Below are 20,644 nucleotides of genomic sequence, written 5' to 3'. Positions count from 1 at the left end.
CATCTTCATAAATTGATGTTAAACTTGTGAATTTTCGGAAGATTTACTTTCATCTAGAGTTATGTCTAAGCCAAACTTTTTGTCAAAGGCAAATTTTTAAATAAAAATACTTACTTTCTGAAGACGATGATCTTGTATAAGAGGTTCTTGCAAAAGAAGTTCTCGGCGAGGTATCGAACCAGTCTCTCATCTGCAGTATTTATACCATCTCTTCACTCAAAAACAGAGGAAAAAGGATATTTCAAAATTACCAACTTTGAAAAACAAAAGATATAGGCCTATTTATATACGTATTAATATCTTTAGACCGTACCTTGAATAACAGAATATTTAAAAATGAATCGAAAACACTTAATTTCTACTAATAATTTAAAAATAAAAGAATTTCATTTTTGTATTAATATATATATCTTTTGCTATTAAATTAGAATAAATTGTAAAAATTAATATTATAATAAAAATTTGATAATTAGAAAGAATATATTAAACTTTGCCTTAATGTTATAATATTATTTCAAATTGTCGTGTTTTAAATTTACTCAACAAATTTTTATTAATATAATAATTAATACAGAAACTTTGCCTTATTGTTAAAATAAAATTAATTTAATTCAAATTTGTAATTAGAAAATTAATTTTGTGATCAAAGCTTCCCAAACCACATCTACTTATATATATTTTTTAAATTATTCAATAAGCATATTTTTATGCTTCAGTTTAATTAATTTTTCATTTGTTTTTGTATAAAGATCAATCTGTCTAATAATATAACGTAATCTTACATTATTTCAGATAAATATTAAAGGAGAACCAATTTCCACAAACAACGGTTCCACTATTTGGAGTCCTTTTGATTATAAAATCGAAAGAGGTAAGAGGCTTAATACTTTTAATGCTATGAAAGTATATTCCTACTGTTAAGAATAATGGGTATATAATAATACATAAATTTATATTGATATAAATCGAAATGATAACATTTGAAAAACGTTGCGAATACATTGTGTATGGTGAGTGAGGATTTAAATAGAATTTCATATTATCAATAGCATTTAATTCAGTTGACAGATTTAAAATTGTCACTTCAATCGATCAGAATTTTACAACAGTACGTCGTGCATGTACTCTCGGAAGAGGGAGCCTAGTTCTTGCACCCGTTGAGAACGGATAAGGTCGGCTATAATCTTAATCTTTGCTATCGTTACGTTTTGCCCGAGCAACGCCGGGCTCATCTGCTAGTGTATAAATAAAGCTCATTTGTACTTTCAAAATTCAGCTTTTCGCCATTTTAAAATAATAATATAAAACGACTTTTTACTTAAAATCTCATAACAGATAGCGTCATAACCAATTGTAACATTTTTGCTGATAAAGTTTCGTAACTCGTTTTGTTTCTTTTCAAATTAAATTCAAAATAATCATGTGCAATACGATAACTTTACACATTTTTATTTGCTAACGAGAGCCGGTACCACAGTGAAAGTAAATTATCCATGGTTAGCAAACTCGAAACATATCACTCATTGGCTCCATCCAACTTACTTCTTTACTTTAGTTATTTAGTACTGGTGCGTATCATACTTATTTAAGAATCAAGCAAAGCATCCTGGAACCACTTCTAATTAAATAGGGACTGTATTAATCACGCAGTAAATGTTATCTGTTGACCATGTACTAAGCATTATGCGCTTCTAAGGAACGTTGGAATGCCATGAGGACAGCATATTTCTTGATCCAAAATGCACATGAAAAAAAATCTCTGTACACTTAGTTTATACTTATACATTACTTTCGTCGAAAGAAGTTTTTATTGCATATACATTTAAGTACTATATATGAAACGAAGTGTGAGGGAGTGACATACAGATACGTAACGCACTGTACAGTACATCGTACATACGTCTGAATTTTCAGACATAAAGTTATCAACGTCGACAAATAGAATTTTGTAAGGTATTTTATATTTTTGTGCTAATGGAGAATCAGACTTTGATAATTGGGAAACACGGGAAGGTCGAGCTTTGATTGACTAAACAACTTATTTGTTATAGATTACAAATCTACGAGAATAAAAATAATACCCCGAACATTTTTATTTTTAAACTTATGATAGCTTAAAATGTCGAGAAATTTAAAAAATTCGGGAATTTTTTGTATGCATAAATGTCAGCGTGTATGGAGAGGCAGGATAATTTTCTTCAACCTTTAATAATTACTGTGCTTTTTGTCGAAAATTTCTGAAATTTAGAAGAAAGGTTTGATTATTAAGGGGATTGATGCTTTTAAGTTTTTGTGATTAAAGGTCGAAGGGGATCGTGTCTATCTTAAGTAGAGTCAGACTTAATGACAAGTTTACTCATTTTCTCATTTAGAATTTCTTATAAAACTCATCTTTATCCTCAAAATAAAACTTTTTTATTTTTATTTTATAATAGTTAAAAAGATAAAATTATTTGAAACAAAATATCATAAGACATGGCGCCACAAATAGTTTTAAATATTTCCGGGAAACTTAATTAAGCTTTCGTTGCTGGTTTATTTAATAACAAAAAGAAGTTTCTAATCATATTTATTATAAATTGTATCACACATCTCACCAATTCGCCGTGACACACAGATACTTTTCGGCTTGTAATCACAAATAAATGACGTAGTGAAACATGTAAGTTAATATTGTTATCTTAATTAATGAAAATATACTCAGTTTTATTTTATATTTGTAGTTTTTATTAGAATCCTTTAACACGAAATCTTTGTAAATTCCACTACAGAAATCAAGAAAGAAGAAGTAAAAGAGAATTATGATGTAAAATATGGTATAAAATCAGAATGTAGAGTTGTTTTGAAAAAATTAAAGATTGAAGTAAAGACTGAAGATTGTAAAGAAGTTGTTCATCTTCCAGATGATAATGAACAGGTAATGGTAAGTAATAGAAATTTCGAAATATTTTATAGTGAAATTTTAATATCAACTTAGCTTTCTGACTGGTTAAAAATGTAGCTCAATATCACTAACATAATTTTATGATTTGAATTTAGGTATATTCTGTATTAAATAAAAAGTATTTATTATATAAGAAAAAATCTAACAACGAGTTGCGTAAGTTTCCTGCTAAGATATTTTATTTTAAAAATATTTATATTATTAATCATAATAAATAAAAAAAAATATTGTCTGTGGCGACATATGTTATAAAAACTGTCTATAATTTTAATTGTTATAAAATGAAGAAATGCTTAATTTTAATGGTAAAAATATATTTCACGAAAAATTATAGATGCTAACAACAAATAAAATTTTTATTAAGTCCGATCCACTCGAGATTTTACACGTTACCATTTTTTCTCTCTTTACTCCTCGACGTCTCTTTACCAAAATTTAATAGCATTAAATGCCCCTTATACACAACGTATACCAGGGCCGGATCATCGCATAGACAAATGAGACAAATGTCTAGGGCTCGGTCATACTGTCTATTTTGAAAAGATTTGTAAATTTTACTCTTCCGAATTTTTAAATACAGTTTATTCATATTTATATACTTACTTTTTTTTAAAAACTATCTTGGCTTTTATTTAAATTATCTTTTTCATTCTTCAATTTACCTTTTGTGACCGAACGGCCGGTGTCTCTTCGATACCACGTCAGGATGACACCACTGTATCCTTAGGTCGATACAGAGATTACAAGTTCGCACGAGCCGTTACGTATGAGTTTTGGACCCGAAATGGAGTGAACGGAGAGAGGGACAAAAGAGCACTCAGAGATGTTTATAACAAAAATACCCGTTTATTTTAGACTTATTTACAGTTTAATATTTATCAAGGGTTAGTTAATACATGATTGTACAGGTTATTTTGGAAGGAATGTCGCAGGAATACATAATTTACGTGTCGTAATTCATTCATTAGAAAAGTTGCTAATAAAATTTAGAAGAGTCGCGACCCTAATCGAGTTTACAAGAGGATCCGAGAGAGAGAGCTTACAATTAATCGCGGGCTGAATAAATACCTTAGGATAATAAAGTCGAACGTTTTCACAGCAGGAAAGTCTCCAATTATTTTCGGGCAGTAGTAGATGGTAATATCTTCGGAGAAGTATAAGTTTGTTCAGGAAGGAAGGTTAGAACAGTTGACGACGAACAGTCCGGCGAGAATCGAGTCGATGAGGACGAACGGCGGCGGTAGGCAGACTGGCGTCTAATTACAGAACGATTCCGTAGCCGTAGTTCTGTTTTTTACCACGAGATGTCGCTACTTCGTGACATCAAGAAGCTCGACAATCATAATTCTACGACGTCACTGAATCACGTGATGGAACGCAATTGGTGTAAATACACCACAGTCAGAATTAATTTATTACAAACAAAATTTGCTACCGTTCGTTTCTCGAACAGCAAATTTGTCTTTTGTCTAATATTTAATGTTTATATTGTAGCTTTAAAAGATGACTATAGTTCATTATTTTTATCAAAATATTTAAAATTATACAGTATATTATAAACGTTATTTTACAGAATATGTAAACTTTCCTTCTTAAATTCTTTTAATCTCAAGATTTTTCCGCTGAATTTTCAGTCTCTTACTCGAAATTTTTGTTTTCTTTTGTATTATTTAATAAAATTATTCATTGCTTTTTAAAAACAATTTAAACGTTTTATATTAGAAAATTTGCAATATTTTATTTTACAATTAACGTTTATCTTTGAAATGTTTCACAAAACCAAACTCAAGTTTTTCCATAGGCATCATTGGTTTTCACGAGATTTTTAAAAAACCTAACCCTGGCGAATACCAAGAGTTAAGTGTATCTTCTGTAATTTGAGTAGTCTTTTGAATTGGTAGTTTAAATCCATCAACAAAAATATCATCGTCAGTAAAATATTAATGAACTTTTTGTAGCCTCATTTAACAAATCTGCAATGATATATTTGAATGTTAGCTAAGAAAAAAAGATTTATTGAAAATTATACATTTGCAACATTTTTATATACACAATCTGTTATTGAATGTTTTTTTTTATAGGTACATTTCTGAATTGAGTGTAGTCATAATCCCACGTGCCAGAGACGCACGAGTACAATTTATAAATTCCATGATTTTTTAGACAATACGACGCAGTTTACTTTAGTTGGTTCCTCTGTGGCTTTCCATTTTCGTAGAAATCTATCTAATACAGTACATAATATTTTTATTTACTATTGAATGAGCTGTTAATATTCACGAAAACAATTGTTTTAAGATATATTAATTAAATACAGCATTTTTAAAATTTCAGAACAGAATTTGCCTGCCCTTCATATTTTTGAATTTCAACTTTACAATTTCGCAGGCAAATCCAAGTACGGGTACAGTACTTTCTCCATATGTTCTCGTAATCGAAGAAAAGTAGAAAATCCTACGGAACATGAAGTCTCGCGACAGAATATAGACTTTTCCTCCACCGGGATTTGCTATGTTCTAATCTTACATGCTTGTTAGTAAGATTTCGTTTTGAGAAGAAGTGCTTATAGCAATAACAAGTATTTTCTGATATATTCAATTCAATATTCTCCATAACGATTTCTTAGCAACGTAGCGGAAATACTTCAAAACCAATTATCGACAATAAAGTATGGTTTTAAAGCTAAAATATCGACAAAAAATTCCAAGCACACGGTACAGTACGAGGTATAGGCTACCTGAACGTCACGACACTAGCGACATCTCGTGGTAAAAACCAGAACTACGGCTACGGAATCGTTCTGTAATTAGACGCCAGTGAAGGCAGATATCGAACCAAGGCCGCTTGATCGCTTTGCTAGTAAGGTCGTCTGCCGTAAGGAAAATTGTCGTATTCACACTGTTTTCATTTTTCGCCGCTGCAAAAGATTTTGGCTCTAGTTATCGGTGAGAATGACGTGTTGAGTAAATTGATCGTGCGCAGATATAGCTATTTTATGAAATTGTAATAGTTACAGAAAGGTATAGTTGTATAGTTATACTTATTGGCGATTTATATACGGTTGACGGGACTTTCTCTTCAACAGCAGCTTGGTGTATGGATATAAATATATTTATTGTATAGTTCAAACATTATGCCTAAAAATTGCTGCGTTCCTTGTTTGCACATTGTATGCTGGATCTAAAACTTTTCCCGGAGGATTAAAAGTTACATTTCATGAAATCCCATCGAATGAAGTACTGAGACAGAAGTGGTTAGCCCTTTTCTGACCAATTGGACTGGACAATTAAGTCAAACTGTGGAAACAGTTCTCAGACTGCAGCATAAACCCGTCTCAAAAAAAGTAGTAAAAGTCTAATGTTGTCTACTTTATATTTGTAAATTTCTGATAAATACATTTCTGTTCTTTGCAGTTTGTAAAATTCAGTCAAAAACATAGTGTACACTTTATTATGACAGTTTTCAATAAATTAATTTTTCTTCGTAACAAGCATTTGCTTTTTCTATAAAGAATTTTATTTAGAAATGTAAACTGATTGAAATGAAACTTATTAGAGATGTAAACTGAAGCAATGTGACTTTTAGCATAGCTGTAATTTTAATTTTAACTTTAAAACAATATATGTTGCTTTTGTTTATATTCCTGTGTACTTCTTCAATATTAATTACAGTAAGTCTTTACCTCGAATATCACCATATTTCCGCGCATATTTTTCGCAATTTTCTTAGTAATCTAAAAACAAGTTGCAAAAAGTAAGTAAATTTTTTTGAAGAGTTATATCGGTATTTCTTCTTACAGAGAGTCTTGCTTAACAAAAGTAATAATTTTATAACAGATTTAATACACATTTAAAAAGTTATCATATATGGTCCGAAAATGTAAAATTATCATAGTAGACAGAATATACTGTAGGTTATCTAGTTTTGCTAAGTTTGCATACTTTTCGAGTAAAAAAAAAAAAATGTTTACATTAACGTTTAACCACTGGTATCTTTAAGAATCGAACAGAGATCATTAAATCGTATTAATATCAGTGGCGTGCCGTCATTGGAAGCGGTGGAAGCGCCGCTTCCCTTGTATTTTATAAAAAATAAATACATATTGTGCGATTATTTTCACATAATTAAATTTAATATTTTATTATAACCACATTATGTACCTTATTACAAATTTCTATACTACATGTGAAAAAAATTATAAGATTGTTATTGTACATTCGAATATTAGTGGCGGAATGAAAGCGCTGTATTGTCAGCTTCCAAATAGCCAGATTATACTCATTTGCGCATGCGCTTTACATAGCACCAACCTTACCCTGTTTAGCTGGTGGAAGCTACACACGTATAACGCTTCCAATTCTATCCAGGATCGGTCCTAGGCTGTTAGTTGCCCTCGCTCGATTATGTGAATCATGAGTAGATTTATACCTTAACCCAACCGATAAGAATTTACTGGTATGATGTTTTTATGATAGTTCTGTATAGTGGACAGGAGTTTAAAAAAATTCATTAAAATATTTGATATTTTTATTCCGCTCTCCCATCTTATATTACTTTCGGATTTCAATGTTAAACCAGTGATATTACGATTTCGTATGTCCTATCTGTCAGGAAATGTAGAAAAAAACGTGTACAAACTTTGTACAATGTTAAAAAATTAACTATTACTTTGGCAGCATCATTTACAACTAAATTTAATGAAAGATGCATAAAGTACAAAAAAACTTCTAGAATTTATTTCCCTTACGATTTATGTATCTGTTGTCATAAAAATTTGACTTTCCACTTTTTTTCAAGACTACAAATATTCAGGTACAAAGTAACCGGTTTCGACTTATTTCTACTTAAGAAGTAGTGAAATAATTAAGAGATTAGAGAATTGGAGACATAAATAAAACCCTTCTGAAAGAGCCAGAATTTTACTTAAACGAAAGCTTAACCGAACCAATTTCTAGTCAAGTACAGTGCAGTCTGATTTCTTCTTAATATTAGATAATAAAGACAGAAATTTTTCTGGTTCAATGAGAGTGACCGAAAAGTTGTAAATTTTGGAAATTTCTGTGGACCCTGGTCCTAAAACGAATTAGTTAGAAAACAAATGACGGACAATATATGAAGTTTAAAATATTTAGATTTTTATAGCTATGGCGAGAAACGTTTAAAATGTACAACAACCATGTCGCGTCCTTTGAGGTATACGAGTGATGCGACAAAAGAGGCATTTGACATTGATCGGTATCAGCACCTTCGGGATTTGGCAGCCCGCGTGCATGCACCTACCAGGACCGTCTCTGATTCCATCCATTAATCACTCGTAGGGAGCTATTTGACTAAGTGGATTGTTTTAAAATTTAAAAAGTAAAGATTTTGTGTTATTTTTATACACGTTTCTTTACAAAGCTATATTTAATTATAATTTTCTTTAAAAATACCTGGTATATTAATACCATTGAAAAATATTTTGTACCAGGTACGAAGATGTACTAGAGTACCTAGATATCAGAGTAGCGACACACGAGTCATCGCCGCCATAATCTGTCGACTGTTATCATGTGGTCTATGGGTTTACATTAAGAAATGACCACATGATGACAGTCGACAGAACATGGCGGCGATGACTCGTGTGTCGTTACTCTGATATCTAGATACTCTAGTATGTACTGTAAAACACAAAAACTTACTCGGTAAAATAAAATATTATTTTATTTATAATTTTAGCTCTTATATCGTGGCTAGCGATTCAGAATGTAATTGTGTTATTAAAAATACATTTAGAGAAGTCTACGATTTTTACTGGCTTATCGAGCAAACAATACGAATGGAACCAAGATCATCACTGACGCGCAATTAACTGATTGCCCCTGGAAAATCGGCTTCTCGCAGAAACACAGTTTTCCTATCATCAAATGCCACAACACGCCACTGATTAGTATGGAAATGTTCGTATTTTCCGTGATAATAATATTCGGTTATTATTTCTTCCTAAAAATGTCTTATGAAAATAAAGGTGTGAAAAATATTGTATTATTATTGATATTATTATTATTTCGGTTTTTTTGAAGCATTTCCATGCTTTTTTCGCGAACTAGGCAACATCATTTGCAACAGCTCGTTTCTTAATTGTCAAAAGTTTTCAACCTGCATTAACGAGTTAAACACCTAAATGCAGAGACGTCTCGAAATTCCTCTATAGTCTCTAGGCTAATGTACAAACCTGAAACGCTGACGATGGAATGCCACCTATTGTCATCGCCACTAACGGAGAAAATATTAACTAGCGTCTATACCAGTGTTTCCCAACCTTTTTTGTGCTATGCCCCACTTAAGCCTTTCAAAAACTCTTATGCCCCCCTAACATATACCGTATTTTACGGACTATAAGACGCACTTTTTTTCTTCGAAAAATTGCCTCCAAAATTCAGGTGCGTCGTATAGTCCGTAGCGTATAGGTTTTTTTTTTCAAATTGTTTAAAAATTAAGGTGCGTCTTACAGTCCATAGCGTCTTATAGTACGTAAAATACGGTACACAATTTTTAATATTCGAAAATTGAAATGTTCACTAAAGAAACTTGAATGATTGGTTTTAGGAAGAAATCACTAGGAAATTATTGAGAAAACACAGTAAGTAAATTTTCAAAACATATAATGGAGAACTGAAATTCAAGTACAAAATAATTTTAATGAAAGATTTTCTATAATATTTTAATTATTAGTAATTATTTATTATTTAAATTTAATGAGACACTCGCTCTCGATGCTTGCTGCAAAGAGATTTTATGTCAGGTTCCAATTTAGTTAACTTTAGTCTCGAGTCTCTCCGTTTAGTTATATCCAGCCGATTTCTATTTTTAGCAGCAAATCATTTATGGCACTAAATCCGCATTCAGATAAATATGAAGATGGAAAAGGTAACAATAGTTCTTTTGCACAATTGGTTGCATTTGGATATTTGTTTTCGGTTTCCTCACAAAGCCATGCCATCGCACCTTTTATATTAAATAATGTTTTAATTGACTCATCATTTTGCATTTCTGCGAGTTCTTCTTGGTACTGCAAATTTGAAATATCAGACAAATCCACTAACATTGGCTGCATCATCCAAGTTGGAAAATCAATTTTTATTCAAATCGGAAAATCTTTCTTTTAAATCAGCCCATAAAATTTTCAGATGATCGAAAATAACAAGTATAGCGGTATCAGAAACTTCACACTTTTGGAGCCAATGAAACTTATCAAAACTTTTGTTGTAAATATTTGTCTGACATAATCCAATAAAGGTAATGAAACCAAATATCTTCACTTTTGCATCGACAAGAATTTTAGTAAGTTATAAGTATGGCCTCACTCTCTCTCAAAGTTGATTCATCCATTTGCGCCGAGAATTGTCTTGATTTCAGCTTTTCGACAAGTTGTTTTTCAATATCCTCACTCATTTTGTCTATTCTTCTGCTAACTGTATTGTTACTTAGTGGCATAGCTTTAACATCTTTGTCATCTTTGTCCAGAACCGTTTTAACAAATGCTGATATTGATGGTTTGATTAAATTCTCTCCTATAGTACGACTTTTCCCAGATTTAGCGATGAGTAATGAAATTTGATAACTAGCCTCCAGAGTACGATTGATAGTTTCTTTATGAGCAGCAAATAGAGACTTTAATGTTACTCTTTTTTCAAAATCTTTTTTCAAAATTTAAAAGTAATTCAAATCTGAATTAATATGAGCATTGTGTTTTGCCTTCAAATGCGCCTCAAGACGACCTCGTTTCATTGATTCGTTGGTCAAGCATCGTTGGCATAAAAGACAAAAAGGTGACCGTTTATGTGGGCAGCATGTCATAAAACCAAATTTTAAATATTTCTTCGAATACTGATGAACTTTTTTTCTCGCTTGCACCACTCATTTCCTTATGGGCTAGAAAAAAATATATAAAATCAATTAGAAACTAAAAAAGGATAATATGATGTTGGATTCACGCGAAATGGTGTAGAGCTGTAGACCGACAAAAGAAACACGTTTCAAAGACTATGTGACAGTATGGTCAACAAAGTAATTTATTTTGCATAAATATACAGGTTTTATTTTAGATTCCAACTCCACGATATTATAAAGTAAGTAACAATAATACGGCGCAAACAACATATACTGTTTGCGACAATATAAAAACTATAACTAAAACTTATGTACTAACTTAAAACTAGCGATAGAAAAATTAGTAGGAAAAAGCTAAGATAGGAAATAGAACATAGAAAAGATTGGAATATATGGGTTTTCTTTTCTTGCTGAACTCTACAATCTCTGGGTAGGATACCACGTTGAACATTTTTGGAAGGTCTCTCGTCGTGTTCGTTGAAGTTTCTCTCGCACTTTCCTGTCATTGCCAAATGTGACCCGGAACACCACAACTCGTGTCTGTCCACCTTGACGTCTGGGCAAAGAATGTTCTTTCTCCTCTTTCACTGGCCTCGGGGCCTCGTTTATCTCTTTGTTCTCGGTGGTTCCCAGAATTGTTAATCCCACCCCAAGGGAAAAGGGTTATAAAGAAAAGTTCTAGAAGGAAAGGGAAACAAAGAAGAAAGAAAACTAACTTAAATCAATATTTACAATAAATATGGCATACAGCAGCTATACGGTTAACTTAAACTCTAAACAAGTGCATTTTTGAATTGCCCCCCTTAAAGATCAAATTGCCCCCTTGTGGGGCGAGGGGCCCCACGTTGGGAAACACTGGTCTATACATTTTGTCTTATAGAGATTCGGCGGACAGCCTTACTAGCGAAGCAATCAAGCGGCCTTGATCCAACAAACCGCCCACACACCTCAAGTGACAACTTCCTCGATCTTACTCATCGTGCTTGCCATTTTTATATGAAGTGTCCCTCTCGAGTTGTTTCTCGATTTCGTCAGAGATGACGATCTTCTTGGACCAATGAAGTGACAGGTGGCACAATCGTGACACAGCGATTTACTCATCTCGATAAGGAATTCAACTCGTGAGAATCGAGTTTTGAACTGATTTTCAGTGGCGTGCCGTCATTGGAAGCGATGGAAGCGCCGATTCCACCTTCTAATGACCTTCCCTTGTATTTTATAAAATATAAATTTTCATATTTTAACGTACTTTGAATTAATTAAAATTAATATTTTATTATAACTGCATTATGTATCTTTTACAAATTTCTATACTACATGTGAAAAAAACGATAACATTGCTATTGTATATTCGAATAATTCGGTGGCGGAAGGAATGTCGAAACCGGGTCAGTCTCCAATCAGCCAGATTATATAGGCATTAGCACATGCGGTTTACAGTGCACCAACCTCACCCGGTTTAGCTGGTAGAAGCGACACACTCGTAAAGAGTACAGCTTTATATCCCGGAGCGGTTGTGGGCTGTTAGCCACCTGCCTGTCAACTTCCAAGCAGCCAGATTATAGGCATTGGCGCATGCGCTTTACAGAACACCAACGTCACCCGGTTTAGCTGGTGGATGCTTCACACATAAAGCTTCTAATTTTATATCCCGGACCGGTTGTGGGCTGTTTAGCCACCTGCCTGCTAGATATTCGGCCGCCCTCGCCCAATTATGTGAATCACGAGTAGACTAGATCAACGGCGGATAACCCCGGCCCGCGGGCCAGCTACGGCTGGCGAAAAGTTTCAATCCGGCCCGCGAGATCTTTAATAGATTATTAAATTGGAAAAATAACTAATTAATAGTTAATTTTCCAATTCTTTGTAATTTTCGAAAACGATAAGAGAAATAAATGTAGTATAAACTTTTTATTTATTTATTTCATATTTGCAGACTAAAAAAATTACGAGTCACAAAAAGGCGTCAATTAACTACTACGGCCCGCGGAAAAACGTAAAATTTATTCTGGCCCGTGTTATAAAAAAGGTTGCCCACCCTAGACTAGATTTATAACTTAACCCAACCGATAGGAGTTTACTGGCATGTTTTTATGATAGTTCTGTATAGTTGACAGGAGTTTAAAAAAATCCATTAAAATATTTGATATATTTATTCTGTATTTAGTCTGCTCTCCCATCTTATATTACTTACGGGTTTCAATGTTAAACCGGTGATATTACGATTATAGTATGTCCCATCTGTAAGGGAATGCAGAAAAAACGTGTACAATTCTTGTATAATGTTAAAAAATTAACTGTTACTTTGGCATCATTATTTACAACCAAATTTAATGAATGAGACGTACAATGGTACAAAAAAAGCTCTAGAATTTATTTTCCTTAAATGTACGATCTAAGTATTGGTTGTCATAAAAATTTGTCTTTCCAATGTTTTCCCAAGATTACAGATATTCAAGTACAAAGTAACTGGTTTTGACTTATTTCTACTAAGAAGTAGTTAAATAATTAAGAGATTAGGGAATGGGGACATAAATAAAAAACCCTACTGAAAGAGCCAGAATTTTACTTAAACAAAAGCTTAACCGAACCAGTCACTTGCTCAGTACAGTGGGAAACTGATTTCCGTGTACACCTGGTACTAAAACGAATTGCAGTAGTTAGAAAACAAATGACTATTAAGTTTAACATATTTACATCTATGGTGAGGAACGTTTAAAATTTACAACGGCCCCGTCGCGTCCTTTGAGATATACTAGTGACGCGACAAAAGAGGCATTTGACATTGACCGATATCGGCACCCTCGGGATTTGGCACGGACACACCTACCTGGACCGTCTCTGATTCCATCATTAGCCACTCGTAGGGAGCTACAGTATTTCACTAAGTGGATTGTTTTAAGATTTAAAAAGTAAAGAACATTTTGTTATTTTTATGTACGTTTCTTCCCAAAGTTATATTTAATTATAAGTTTCTTTAAAAGTATATTCGTACAATTGAAGAATTTTTTGTACTAGGTATGTATTACGTATGGTTTTGTACTAGGTATGTACTAGGTATGTATTCGTCACACATTTTGTTTTACCAAGTAAGTTTTTCTGATAATTTTAATATTAGCCCTTATATCGTGGCTAGTGATTCAAAAGTTTATTTTAAAAAAGTTTTGGCTCAAGACCATATAATGAAAAAGAAAACATTATTAAAAGAGAAAGACCAATGCCTAAATTAAATATAAATACGTCAACAAAAAATTTCGACATTTTGACGATAAAATTTATGACGAATGACGATTCTTTCGTAAAATTGAAGCAATTTGGAAATCAAAGAGGAATAGAATTTAACATTGAGTAGACAATATAAAATAAATATTGAAAATTATAAAGATAATTACAATTAATAGATATATCTAAATTAATAGATGTTATATGTTTTTTCTCAAAGCGAGAATTGGCATTTAGAGGGCGTAGGAAATTTATTGAATCTAATAACGGAGGTAATTATATTGAACTTTTTTATTTATTAAGTACGTCAGATAATCTATTAAATATACATTTAAAGAAGTATACGGTTTTTACTGGCTTATCGAACAAACGAATACGAACGGGCCCTGACGCGCAATTAATTGATTGTCCCTGAAAGTCGGCTTTTTACAGAAACACGGCTTCCCTATCATCAAATGTCACGGCACGCCACTGCTGATTTTACAAAAAAATTTTGTTGACTTTTCGACGTTGACTTTCCGATAAAACTAGCCCTTTATTAATAAACTTGTTCTGTCTTTATAAAATTGTATGTAAAGTTTAATTAAAATTTATCAAAGATTAAGGTTTATAACACGAAATTCCTCATACTTTCATCAGTAAAATACGAGTACTATATTATTAAAATATTAACCAAAAAGGCTAAATTAAACAATTAATATTTTAAGATAATAGCGTTATTGTATAACAACTTTTGTTACATATTTAATAAAATAAATTTCATTTTTTTTTAAGTTTATAAATAAATTGTTCAAACTTTTCTAGAAACACTAAAATTTATTGTTGTATCTATATATATAATCGAGACGAGTTGATAATAATAAAAATAAGCGCAGAGCCCAAACGGTTAAAAGTTGAAAGTTGAAATTTGGTGCACCGTTAGGGTGCCAGATTTCAGTACCAAAGTATTAAGTAACAATGAAGAATAAGAGAAAACGACGTGCAAGATTTACGGGCGCTGGAAAAAAAAAAAGAAAAAAGAAAGAGTAATATGTTGGAACATATTCGATTTTTAAATTTAAATAGATTAGTTCGGTTTTTCTCGATCTCTCTTCTTTAGAACATTCGATGAAAATCGAACAATATTAGAACATTCAATTTTGAAATTCGACCTTACTTTAGAAAAACTTAGTTCGTTGATGAAATTACTATTTTTCTCTGACTATTACGTAATAATCTTAATTTTTGCTATCGTTACTTTTGCCCAAGCAATGCCGGGCCTACCTTCTAGTATTAAATATTTTTTATTGATAAAAATTTCAGATTTCTTTTAGTTTTTCACATTATTTAGTTTTGTTTTATTTATTGTTTTATATTTTTTGTGTGCTTTATTTTTTATGGTAGAGGGAGGGGGCCCGGTAAGAAGAAAATGTCTAGGACCCCAAAGTGGGTTAATCCGGCCCTACATCTATGGATATTACTGTGTGGAGGGTGCACGATTTTGTTTACCTTGTTTGAAACATAATAACTTCTTTTTTTCGAAAATATTTCAAATTCTGCAGGAAAGTTTGATTATTACGGAAATTGAGGCTATTAAATTCTGCTGGTTAAAAATTAACAGGCTGGGGATATAATGGGGGTCGTGTGTATTTCTAGTACGGTCAGACTTAATGATGATTTTACTCGTTATTCGCATTTAACTTTTTTATAAAACTCATCCTTATTTTCGAAATTCAGTTCTTTGCCTTCCAATAACAGTTAAAAATATCATATTTTATTTAAAAAACGTTTTATTACAGACAACGCCACTAAAATTCTAAAACTTTGCCGGGAAAGTTGAGCAACTCGTTACTGGTTTATATATAATAAGTGATTATTAGTGTTTTTCACGTATTGTTTGTATATTGTTTAGCCTGTCAACAATGAATACTTAACTCCAGAAGAAAACTTTAACAGGAATGAAATGGACATCCAAAGTAAGTAACATGTTACTTAGTTCAGACTTTTTATATTAGTGTTATTCAGAGGCACTGCATTCAAGTTTCACCTGTCATACATTTAACTGAGATTAGATATTAGAGATTTATAACTACCTATATTGTATTAATATAACTTTTGAAGTTAATAAATGTATGTTGAAATGATCAGAATTTTTAAATCACAACTCATGAGTTGTGATTTAATGATTTATGTTATTTTGCTTTGTTAATGGATGCACTAAAATAATAAAGAAAATGTATTAAAACGAAGGAAATGAGGGCTATATAACTTATTTAATGATATAAATAAGTAAATATTTGCATCGTGTTAGAAAACACGTTGCTAATATTCTTGAAAATAGTTGTATACATGTACTCTTAAGTTACCGTATTTTGATACAAAAAATTTTAAGAATACACCGATTTTGCCTATCTACTTGAAATCCATAGACTTTTGCTGTGGTATTTTTTTTAACACTAATGATTTCTTTCCCTCTCTAAAAGCACACGATTTTTTCCACGTTTCTATGATAATTACTGGAACAAACTACATAAATAAAATAAATAAAAACAGATAAAGTGAAAAAATTTAATTTTTCATACACATTTAACGGTCAGATTAAGAAAGTAAAGCTAAATCAATCAGTTTTTGATTGTAAAATGTTTTATTTTTAGTGGAAACAAAAAATGATGCCTTACTTTTAAATGAAAAACATTAGTAAACTTCACGAATTATATAATTTCAGCTCTAATATTTTAATATTAAAGCTATGTTATGTTTATTCAAATATAATATATGTTATTTTTTAAACTTTCAGTTGAGAAGGAAGAACAAATTGAGGAACACGATATTCAGCACAATTCAGAAAAACAAAAACATTTGAAATATAATATCAAAACAAAGAAATACATTCTTTCGAGTAGAAAATGCAATAAAATTCATTTTAAGATTAAAAGGAAATACTTCATGGTTATGTTTGCATCTCATTCCAAACAAAAACTTACGTGTGATTTATGTAAACAGACTTTTAGAAATAAGAGAATATTACAAACACATCTGTTCTGTCATATTAGAAAAAAACCATTTCGCTGCACAACCTGCAATAAAAAGTTTTTGTGGCAATTTCTATTGCGAAGACACATGAAAGAACACAAAAGTGGAAATGAAAACGAAATTTCTCAGAGGAATTTATGTCTGCAGCCATCTGGAGATCGAGTGAAGTCATCTCCAAGAAATGGTAAGGTTCATGCCTGCAAGATATGTGGAAAAGAATTTAAGTGTGAATTTAAATTGTTACGTCATGAAGCAACGCACAGTAAAGACCTTCCTTTCGAATGCGATATTTGTAATAAGGGTTTTAAATGGAGATACCAATTAAAATATCATGAAAAAACTCATAGTGAAGAACAACCTTTCAAATCTGATATTTGTAATAAGGGTTTTAACTTGAGAAAAACATTAAAAAATCATGAAAAAACTCATACTGAAGAACAACCTTTCAAATGCGATATTTGTAATAAGGGTTTTAAATGGAGAGGTCAATTAAAAGGCCATCAAAATATTCATAGTGAAGAACGTCCTTTCAAATGCGATATTTGTAATAAGGGTTTTAAATGGAGAGGCCAATTAATAAACCATAAAAAAACTCATAGTGAAGAACGTCCTTTCAAATGCGATATTTGTAATAAGGGTTTTAAATGGAGATGCGAATTAAAATATCATGAAAAAACTCATAGTGACGAACGTCCTTTCAAATGCGATATTTGTAATAAGGGTTTTAACTTGAGAAAAACATTAAAAAGTCATCAAAAAACTCATAGTGAAGAACAACCTTTCAAATGCGAAATTTGTAATAAGGGTTTTAAATGGAGAGGCCAATTAATAAACCATCAAAAAACTCATAGTGAAGAACGTCCTTTCAAATGCGATATTTGTAATAAGGGTTTTAAATGGAGATGCGAATTAAAATATCATGAAAAAACTCATAGTGAAGAACGTCCTTTCAAATGCGATATTTGTAATAAGGGTTTTAAACTGAGATGCCAATTAAACAGTCATCAAAAAACTCATAGTGAAGAAAAACCTTTCAAATGCGATATTTGTAATAAGGGTTTTAAATGGAGAGGCCAATTAAAAAGTCATGAAAAAACTCATAATGAAGAACAACCTTTCAAATGCGATATTTGTAATAAGGGTTTTAAATGGAGATGCCAATTGAAATATCATGAAAAAACTCATAGTGAAGAACAACCTTTCAAATGCGATATTTGTAATAAGGGTTTTAAACTGAGATGCCAATTAAACAGTCATCAAAAAACTCATAGTGAAGAAAAACCTTTCAAATGCGATATTTGTAATAAGGGTTTTAAATGGAGAGGCCAATTAAAAAGTCATGAAAAAACTCATAGTGAAGAACGTCCTTTCAAATGCGATATTTGTAATAAGGGTTTTAAATGGAAAGGCCAATTAAACATTCATAAAAATACTCATAGTGAAGAACGTCCTTTCAAATGCGATATTTGTAATAAGGGTTTTAAATGGAAAGGCCAATTAAATATTCATAAAAAAACTCATAGTGAAGAACGTCCTTTCAAATGCGATATTTGTAATAAGGGTTTTAAATGGAGATGCCAATTAAAATATCATGAAAAAACTCATAGTGAAGAACGTCCTTTCAAATGCGATATTTGTAATAAGGGTTTTAACTTGAGAAAAACATTAAAAAATCATGAAGAAACTCATACTGAAGAACAACCTTTCAAATGCGATATTTGTAATAAGGGTTTTAAATGGAGAGGTCAATTAAAAGGCCATCAAAATATTCATAGTGAAGAACGTCCTTTCAAATGCGATATTTGTAATAAGGGTTTTAAATGGAGAGGCCAATTAAAAAACCATAAAAAAACTCATAGTGAAGAACGTCCTTTCAAATGCGATATTTGTAATAAGGGTTTTAAATGGAGATGCGAATTAAAATATCATGAAAAAACTCATAGTGAAGAACGTCCTTTCAAATGCGATATTTGTAATAAGGGTTTTTACTTGAGAAAAACATTAAAACATCATGAAAAAACTCATACTGAAGAACAACCTTTCAAATGCGAAATTTGTAATAAGGGTTTTATATGGAGAGGTCAATTAAAAAGCCATCAAAATATTCATAGTGAAGAACGTCCTTTCAAATGCGATATTTGTAATAAGGGTTTTAAATTGAGAGGCCAATTAAAAAACATAAAAAAACTCATAGTGAAGAACGTCCTTTCAAATGCGATATTTGTAATAAGGGTTTTAAATGGAGATGGCGAATTAAAATATCATGAAAAAACTCATAGTGAAGAACGTCCTTTCAAATGCGATATTTGTAATAAGGGTTTTAAATGGAGAGGCAATTAAAAACCATAAAAAAACTCATAGTGAAGAACGTCCTTTCAAATGCGATATTTGTAATGAAAGTTTTAAATGTAAGGAGCAACTAAAAACCCATCACAAAACTCATAGCGATGAACGTAACTATTCTTGTCAGGTATGTAACGAATGTTTTAAAACAAAACATTCTTTGGAAATTCATAAAATAGTTCATAATAATTGATTTAACCATACTTGTCAGGTATGTAACGAAACTTTTAAAACAAAACGCGCTTTAAGAAAGCACAAAGTAATTCATAGCGATAGAAAAAGTATGTTTGTAACATATGTAAAAAATGTTATACCTATAAAACTGCCTTTACCAGACTTTGTATTATTAAACATCAAAATATGCAATATTTGTAACAAGCCATTTAAGACTAAAAACACACCAGAAGAACATTCGAAAGTTTACATCTAAAAGTGTAATATGTGTAATAAATAATTTGAAAAAGTGTAATAACATAGACAATGAAGACAATCATCGTTACGTTTGTGAAGTGTGTTACAAAGGTTTTTATATTAAAATTTTTTTATTAAGCTATCAACTCGTTCATCAGAATCATTCGTATTTTAGAGGTCATTGTAATAGAAAGTTTAAAACAGAAACTAAACTGAAATTACATTTAATATTTTTTGTTTAGAAATAGACTTCGATTACCTTAACAATGTAATATATGGAAACAGACTGTTACGTTTGGGGAGGTTTTAGAGAAGCATATGACTATTCTCAATAATCAGATTCGTTTTTATTGTGACATTTCTAAAAAGAAATTTACAACAATAGTCGAATTCCAAACTCATCAAGAGTGTTTATCCCACAGAAAATAAACATTAATGCAAAATATGCAAGAAGGGATTTAGAAAACAGATTGGATTAATTAGGCACATGAAGTCAAATTCCGATTTACGTGTTATGAAATATACTGGAAATTCTCCCGTTAAGCATGACAGAATATTTTTTATGAGAAAATATAGATTGAAGAATTGAGAGGAGCTTCAAGTCGTTGACATTGTGATGCTGTTCCTCAGCCCTTGACAAAGCCATTTTTACTCTATGTTGCTAAAGTCGGAGTTCACTGCTCTCGAAGCTCTCGGTTGTTCTTATTCTTGAAAATCTGGAATTTACATGACTAATTTTACTCTTAAGCTTGCCCCCAGGCAAAACAGCAAGTCTTTTTAATTTCACTTTGATAAAACAAAGATGAATTTTATGTAGGGTGGCCATCACTCAATGCCAAA

General features: G+C 31.4%; 1 protein-coding gene across 1 annotated transcript; it reads left to right on the top strand.

Annotated features, from left to right (window-relative positions):
• The first annotated feature begins 860 nt into the window (after positions 1-860).
• Positions 861-19,390, top strand: LOC136973329 (zinc finger protein 728-like). Its single transcript, XM_067268062.1, has 4 exons — positions 861-871; positions 2,772-2,923; positions 15,930-15,993; positions 16,815-19,390. Exons 2-4 carry the CDS (start codon positions 2,921-2,923, stop codon positions 19,388-19,390), a joined length of 2,643 nt encoding a protein of 880 aa, XP_067124163.1. The 5' UTR covers positions 861-871; positions 2,772-2,920.
• Positions 19,391-20,644: the final 1,254 nt, after the last annotated feature.

This window comes from Centruroides vittatus, unplaced genomic scaffold (assembly GCF_030686945.1).
Source record: "Centruroides vittatus isolate TY-2023 unplaced genomic scaffold, ASM3068694v2 contig_3143, whole genome shotgun sequence".
Lineage (NCBI taxonomy): Eukaryota > Metazoa > Arthropoda > Arachnida > Scorpiones > Buthidae > Centruroides > Centruroides vittatus.
Note: the sequence above shows the minus strand (reverse complement) of the source record. Positions and strands in the feature narration are given on the sequence as shown.

Coding starts and splice junctions, on each gene's coding strand:
- LOC136973329 (XM_067268062.1), top strand. Junction 15,994..16,814: donor GAATGAAATGGACATCCAAA/GTAAGTAACATG, acceptor TTAAACTTTCAG/TTGAGAAGGAAGAACAAATT.